The sequence below is a fragment of the Montipora capricornis genome, chromosome 9 (assembly GCF_036669925.1).
Source record: "Montipora capricornis isolate CH-2021 chromosome 9, ASM3666992v2, whole genome shotgun sequence".
Classification (NCBI taxonomy): Eukaryota; Metazoa; Cnidaria; class Anthozoa; order Scleractinia; family Acroporidae; genus Montipora; species Montipora capricornis.
Window position 1 is genome coordinate 4,832,636 of NC_090891.1, and position 7,500 is coordinate 4,840,135.

Sequence of the window (7,500 nt, forward strand, 5' to 3'; positions counted from 1 at the left end):
AAGACTTGAGAGTCAAACCATTTGCGGTTGTAACTACAAAGACAGCGCTTTCTCCTCAGTTGCTTTCAAGACCCTGAGTGATGATCCGGCCGGACTCGAACTGGCATGGCAGTCCGATGCTCAAGCAACTGAGCCACTGGTGCGCGGTGGCACGTCCAATTTTGATATCTAACAAGAAGTGTCCCTTTTAAGTCTTAGCATTTACTACCTATTTCTACCTATTTTCCTTGAAAACTGTAGTTTAGGGGACACTTTGTGACGTAATTGTCCATTTTCAGCCACTTCGTGACGCTTCGTGACGTCATTGTCGAGCATCTAATTAGGTGCATTTCTGGGCATAGCTAAAGGAAAGTGCAATACAATACTATGGAATCACATGACGTACCTGCTCTGACCTTACAGAGCCTGACGTAGAGGCGTTGGGAGGAACCCATCTTTCACGGTGTTTTTTTCGTAACTCTCCATAGCTGGTGTATTTGTTCTCTTTGTCTGAGTCGACATCAAAATAGAGGCTTGGTGGCGGAGGAGACTCTTCACTGGACCCGACAGGAGGAGAAACAGGGACATTGGAAGGCGAATAGTCTTGTGAAGGAGCCGTGGGTTCACTAAAGCGGTTATTGGTCAAGGCTTTTCCTGTTTCACATACGGGGCAAAATTACTGAATGCTGATTGGCTGAGATGGAGGGCATTTTTTCTTAATCACGAGGACAGTTTGGGTAATCAAAAGGGCAAGATTACTTGATCCTGATTGGTTAACAGTTGGTTATACAGAGAAAGCGAAGTGACAAGAGAATCTTGTTCCAGGTTCTGACTGTGGACTCTTTTCGTACTCATGTAAAAGTTTACTAAAATTAAGCGCTATTTCTGTTGACAGCATCGATTTATTGAATTGAACTTTAACCGAATAAAAGCATGTTAAACTGATTGTCATTTGTCGCGGCATTGAAAAGGGGCTCCCCTCAACAATGTTGCCCTTTATAATGGCAACGTGCCCTCGTCCAATTAAGGATTAATTCACTTGTATTTTCAAAAATACGCGTGAAAATAATCCTTAATTGCCCTCGGGCAAATAAGATTACATAATATACTAATACGGAACAAGTACGGAAAAAAAAGAGCATAAAGATAGTAAATGGTGACTGCACCATCCCTACTCTAAAGAAGTAAAATGCAAACTACACACACCTTGCAAATCTTCTTGCCGTTCATGATTATTATTTTCCATTTGCCAGTCTCCTCTGCTCGAGCCATGACTTAGAGCCCTTTACGTAAAGAGGAAAGCATTCAAACTTTAATGAGTTTAAACGAACAAAATTAATAGAAACAGGCTTTCTCAAAAAAATTGTGCGAAGCTGACAAGTCTAAGGTTGAATGACTCACAAGCTAGGCCAAAGTTTTGAGGCAGAGGGAACCAAAAAAAAAAAGACAATAATAATAATAATAATAATAATAATAATAATAATAGTAATAATAATAATAATAATAAGAATAATAATAATGATGATGATGATGATGATGATGATGATGATGATTCTGTTCTGCATAGCTTTGGCATCTAAAATTCTCTCTCCTCAATGAAAGTAACTATGCGTACAGAATAAGCAACACCATCATCACTCATTTGTTTTACATGGATGATTTGAAAACCTATTCACACTAATGTAATATTCATCATCCCATGCGATGACGTATTAGTCATTATATAAACCTGAATAATAAATTATATGCAAAGTTGTTTGGTTCGCAAAGACTGCCACGGATGCGGATCAGGACGATTCTTCTCCAGCATGGCCTGCTGCCGTTTCGTCGGTGGAGTTACAGCAGGCCGTGCTGCCTTTGCAACCACAAGCTCGTCAATAGCCACCGCCACGAGCTCCTGTCATGCAGGAGGTTGCAGGTTTGAACCCCGGCTGGATCAACACTCAGGATTTTTAATAAAGTAACTGAGGAGAAATGCTGCCTTTGTATTAAATTTCATCTGCAATTTTTAATGGTTAGATCTTCAAGTCTTCCTAGATAAGGACTATAAACGGTAGGCCTGGCATCTCACAAAAAATTATGTGAACTATGTTCATAAGTTCCCTGTGGGATGTTAAAGAACCCACACACTACATTGAATTCGAGAGGAGTAGGCGATGGAGACTGCCCTGTGTTGTGGCTGTTCTGTTCTATCCATCACAAGTGGCTGGCTTGGCGGGAGGTGAATATTTAAAAAGGCTTATGGTGTATGAGGCTACCTAAGCAGAGACATTAGTCAAAAGAACTTTGCTGAGTGCTGGAACATGTAGATGTAGATGTAGATGATGGAGATTTTGATATCATTCAAACATTTAAACAGGACAAACGCTGGTGGTCAATTTACTTCAGTGTTCTTTCTTTATAATACCGGTAAAAGTCATGCCACATTGTACATTTATATAAATACATTTATTGTCTTCAAATTTGAAATGTAACATTTATTTGTTTTTATATTATGTTTGACAGTGTCATGTGCTTGTGAGAAAGATGATAAGTTGACTAAGCTAGCTAGTTGTTTGGCAACAGGCAAAAGGAGCCTGCAGGTTTGCTTGTACGGTTGCTAGCTCTTTCATTTTAATGCCTTCATTTGTTTGAAAATTTATGTCGTACAGAGTCTACACAGTCTACCCTATTAAAGACATGCAACTACCTTCCTTCATCAACAGGTAGTGAACTGGATTCCACATGTCAGGAGGCAAACCTTAGGTAAGCGTTACATGTACCTAGCAGAGTTTCCTTAACATTACCACTTACCTCCTACTGGCTCTTACTTGATCAGCAAGCTTAGAATTTTCTAGCCGCATAATCTTTTCTACACAAGTTGAATGATATGAAGTTATGCCAGCAATGAATCCTACTCCAAATATGCCTACAAAAAAGCACAATAATATTAGTTTACATACATGTATGACAAAAATATTATAGATTTAAGCAAGCCTAACAGCTAATAATAATAACAATAATAATAATAATAATAATAATAATAATAATAATAATAATAATAATAATAATAATAATAATAATAATATCCTCCTGTAGAGGTCCTGCAAAGTTATTTGGTGGCAGCGTTAGTGAGTTACACGGAAAAAAGAAAAATCCAAGTTGAGAAAGCTTAAGAGAAGTGTTGTAGGGAGGAAAAAGCTAGATGAGGCCAGACAGGTGAACCGGAAGTTCCAACAGGATCCCGGAAGTGTATACTCTTGTTTTGGAAAAATGCTTGAAAGGCAACACGAAAACGAGAAGCCAAGTTATAATCAAACTCTGTTGCAAGGGCAACAGGACGAAAGGAGGAAGTTTGAAGATATTGAAGAAGCGAGCGAATTTTGGAGAGAATTATGGGAAGGAACCGGAACTGGAAACGTTGGAATGGAATGGATTGAGGATGTTACAGAGGCAATGAGGGAAGCAGTTCCTGAGATACCCACAGCCGAGTTTAAACTTACGGGGGACAAAGTAGGGCAGATGATCAGAAAGAAGAAGAACTGGAGTGCCCCTGGCCCAGATCTCCTTGCAAATGTCTGGTGGAAATAGGTAGTTGTCAGGACATGGCTAGAAGTTTTGAAGCAACCGGGTATATGAGAGGGACTTTCCCTTGTGGTTTTCTGGAGGAAAAACTAGTTTGCTACCTAAACCAGGGGAATTTACGAAAGACAACCAGCGACAAATAACTTGCCTTATATACATGTAAGTGGTACATGTCGTGCCTCCTTGTGGATCTACTGAGTTATGGCTTCATGCAAGGAGATCAAAGGGGGGCTAAACAGGACTGTTCTGGTACTGTCGACAACCTACTCATTGATTGCATGGTGTGTCAGGATGCTCAGAGAGGCCATAAAAATTTGAGCAAGGCGTGGATCGATGTCTCTAAGGCATACAACTCGGCGGATCATCGATGGTTAGTGGAAATGTTCAAGCTTCACAGATTTCCAGAATAGTTTGGAGTCTTAATAGGGAAACTCACTAGGAGTTGGAACCCAAGGATCGTCATGGAAACTTAGTAGGGTTGCGAGAGTTCAGAGATCATCCATTTCAAGAAAGGTCTGCCACAGGATGATTCCCTTTGTCCAACATTGTTCACCCTGTGCCTCAACCCTATTGCTTGGAGTTTGAGAGCCACAAGCGGTTACAAGCTATCAAAACCAATCTCTTGTAAGGTTACACACCTGTTATACATTGATGATTTGAAGATATATGCATCATCGGAGAGCAACTTAGAAAGAGTCATGAGAACTGTAAAGGGAGGAATGGACTGTATTGGATTGAAATGGAATGAGAAAAAATGTGCGGTAGTGCATGTGAAGAGAGGGTGTGTAAAGCAAACGGAAAATAATTATGAAGATTGATGAGCTGAAGTCGATCAGGAGCCTTGGAGAAGAAAGTACTTACAAGTTTCTGGGTGTACTAGAGAACTCTAAGCAGGAAGATAAGTTGGTTCTTGAGAATGCGTCGAAGGAGTACTTGTGCAGATTAGCGATTATTTGGTCCAGTCCACTCTCAGGCCACTCTAAGGTAGATGCAACTAACCAGTATGGGCTACCTGTGTTATCGTATTTAATGTGGACGGAGACGTGGCCACTGGCTAAGATTATGGTCTCTCAACTTACTTGTTCATAGCCGCAATAAATTACTTCGCTTGCACGAGGACATTTTGCGCTTTGACTGCTCAAGGTGGTCTACATGTTAAATATTCTAACAGTCGGGCATTTAGCTCGCATCAACCGCTGTGAAAAGTTTCACATGTTATCAACAGAAAAAAGTTGCATATTGTCCTCAGTCCTAGACACGGCACTTACGAGACAAGTTAATAAGGCCAAGGCCAAGTTATGACGTTCGTTGCATCACCATATATTTCCAAAATAGCATCACCAACTTACCCTAGCCCGTAAATGTAGGTACATTTAAATTAAACATTACAAATACTGATCAGTGTTGGATCCTTTTTGATGTTGTCCAAATTAAACTACATGAATTTTGGAAGTTTCGACTTCCGCCCTCTCCGAGACTGCTGTGTGATCCATTAGACGACAATGTCGGAGAGCATCAGTTTTGCTTGAAAAAACGTATCGACAACCAAACGGACAAAAATGTGCACTTTTGCCATTTAAACTGGGCGAACCTTGGTCAATACCCAGAGATTTTTTTCCAAACTCAAGAGCTGAAAGCTGCTGCAGCATTGTATCATATTGTTAATGACCTCTGTGAATTACACTTAAGGAAGGAGTTGGCAATGCTTCATCACTTTTTCGAAGAATACTTAAAAATCTCTCAGCACGAATTGGCGTTGTGCGGCAATGTTCGCAAGAATCCTGATTGCAGCATGAAAATTGCAGCTGATACGTTTTCCTACAGCAATGACTAACTTAAAACTGGTACTCTTGCTTGATTTCTGATAATTCCTCGCTTTCCATCATTTTACGAGTGCTTGCATTGGAAAAGGACTTTACTCGCTCGTGAACTCATTCTAAGGGGCTAGAGCCTTCGCATGGCACACTCAAAACCTTTATAGGAAAAGAATCATACCTCTTATTGTGCCAATATTTTTTGCACGTGTCAATGGCATGATCCAAAACTTTCCCCTTTTTCTTTTAATTATTTCCTCTTCCAGCAGGCTGTTATCTTCCCATGGGGAAGGTACATCTTCACTAACACTGATAGACAGTGTCACCCCTGTAAGCTCCTTTGAAAGAGGGGCCCAACAGTGTTCAGTGTTCAGTGGGCCCCTGGTGCATAGCAAGTCATAACGAGGACATCTATCTTCAGATTTTTTCACAATGGCCCGTAATTAATTAAATTTGGAGTAAATCTTGTGCTCCAGTCAGGTCCCCCGTAACATATGATTGTCACCGCCCCCTTATTTTCGCGTTCCACAATGGGCTTTAGAATTTCTTATAGGTGACTAGCATGTAAAGCACTTGTACTGCGGTGGAACAAAGAGGCATACAAATAGACAGAAAGTTGACCAGTGCGCAGCCAAGAAATTCTCTCCCTTCCCAATTCATCTCTACAGTATATCTCATTTCATGAAATTTGCCCTTTGACTTGAAACGTGAAAGTGCTGGTTGAGACTACGAGCTCCTTTTTTGGACATTAGCGGGGTACCTTGGTCTGGGAGACAAACTACGTGACCTTCTAAATCGAGACTGATGGGACAAGTTTGGCGCCGCTGTAAGGAAAATCATGGTCGGGATAATTGGGCTGATCATTTGTCATAAAAAATTTGCCAATATTAAAATACCGACTAACTGCTGAAGTATACCCACATTTAAGTTATTTTTGTCACCAGCAGACAACGCTACCGTTTCGTCAACAACCATTTCTGAAAGTTCACCAATAAAGTTCACTTGAGCACAAGTGAAATGAAAATCTTTGTGCTCTTTCAAGGAAAGGTCATTTCTTTTCGGTGGAAGTTTTGCTTCAACAAGCCCAGTGTATCTGCTAGCAGCTTTCCTGTTTTTCTGTGGTGGTAGGAGGAGGCGCCTGATAGTTGATTTTGAGATCTTTTTCAGTTCAGGGATTGCCTGGAGGACATGTCGGCGCATCTTTTCTATGCTGACTCCATGACAATATTCGGTATCTTCCCTGCAACGATTATGCGCAGCAGCAGATCTAGAGTGCTGGCCTATAAACTCCTTCACAACAGCTACAATCTCTGGAAAGTTACTTGACACTGAGGGTCTTCCCAAGCTGACACCTATATTATTGACATTTTAAAAATTGATTGAAATTAGGATAAATGCACGAATCTCCACTATCATTTTTGTGCATGTTCAGTACAAAAAGTAAACAGAATGCATTGGTTACAAACATATACATACATCTTTATTTGATAATGCAGGTTACAGAGAATGGGCAAGACCTAAGTCCTGATGTGGACCTGCCTTACTTTAGTCATTAAACAGATTTTAACATTTAGAATAAAAGGATAAAAATTCACATAGAAGGAATATACAATAAATATATGAACCATAACACGTCATATATATAATGTACAGCTGTACATTTGTATAAGCACTTAGTTGACAGTCTGACGGACCTGACGAGCATGGAGACTCCTACGGCGAAATTTTGAACTTTCAGCTTGAAAATCGTTGGTGTGGAGAACCTCATTATCTATAACAAAGAGTAAAGTATGTTACATAACTTTGTCAAAAGCTATTCAAAACATTAAAGTGAGATACGTTTTACGTCGAAACGAACAAGTGGCTGTAGAGGAAATGATATATCTAACCTTGAGTTAATTCTTCCTCTGAACTGTAGTTGAACATCCATGCAGGTGTTGTCCTCCATTTTGAAATTTTTCACTTACAAATGAATTATGTGGGACAGGGTGAAAGGTTAAATTGTCTGATCTTGTCAAAAATACATTTGTTACTGAGATGGTGATAATGTTGATACATGCACAAATCACGCAAGTGAGCATGCAGTGATCTGTTCCCTTTTTTGCAATTGTGGCAAAGCCAGCAAATTGTCACGTGCCGGGGT

General features: G+C 40.2%; 1 protein-coding gene across 2 annotated transcripts in view; it reads right to left on the reverse strand.

Moving 5' to 3' along the window:
- LOC138015437 (OCIA domain-containing protein 1-like) overlaps positions 1–7,500 on the reverse strand; it is a 17,657-nt gene that overhangs the window by 4,686 nt on the left and 5,471 nt on the right. For both annotated transcript variants that reach the window (XM_068862502.1, XM_068862503.1), the window contains exons 5-7: positions 2,773–2,887; positions 1,186–1,262; positions 386–633 (exon numbers count right to left, since the gene is read on the reverse strand). In XM_068862502.1, the coding sequence (XP_068718603.1) occupies positions 386–633; positions 1,186–1,262; positions 2,773–2,887 (440 nt within the window). The remainder of the gene's footprint in view (positions 1–385; positions 634–1,185; positions 1,263–2,772; positions 2,888–7,500) is intronic.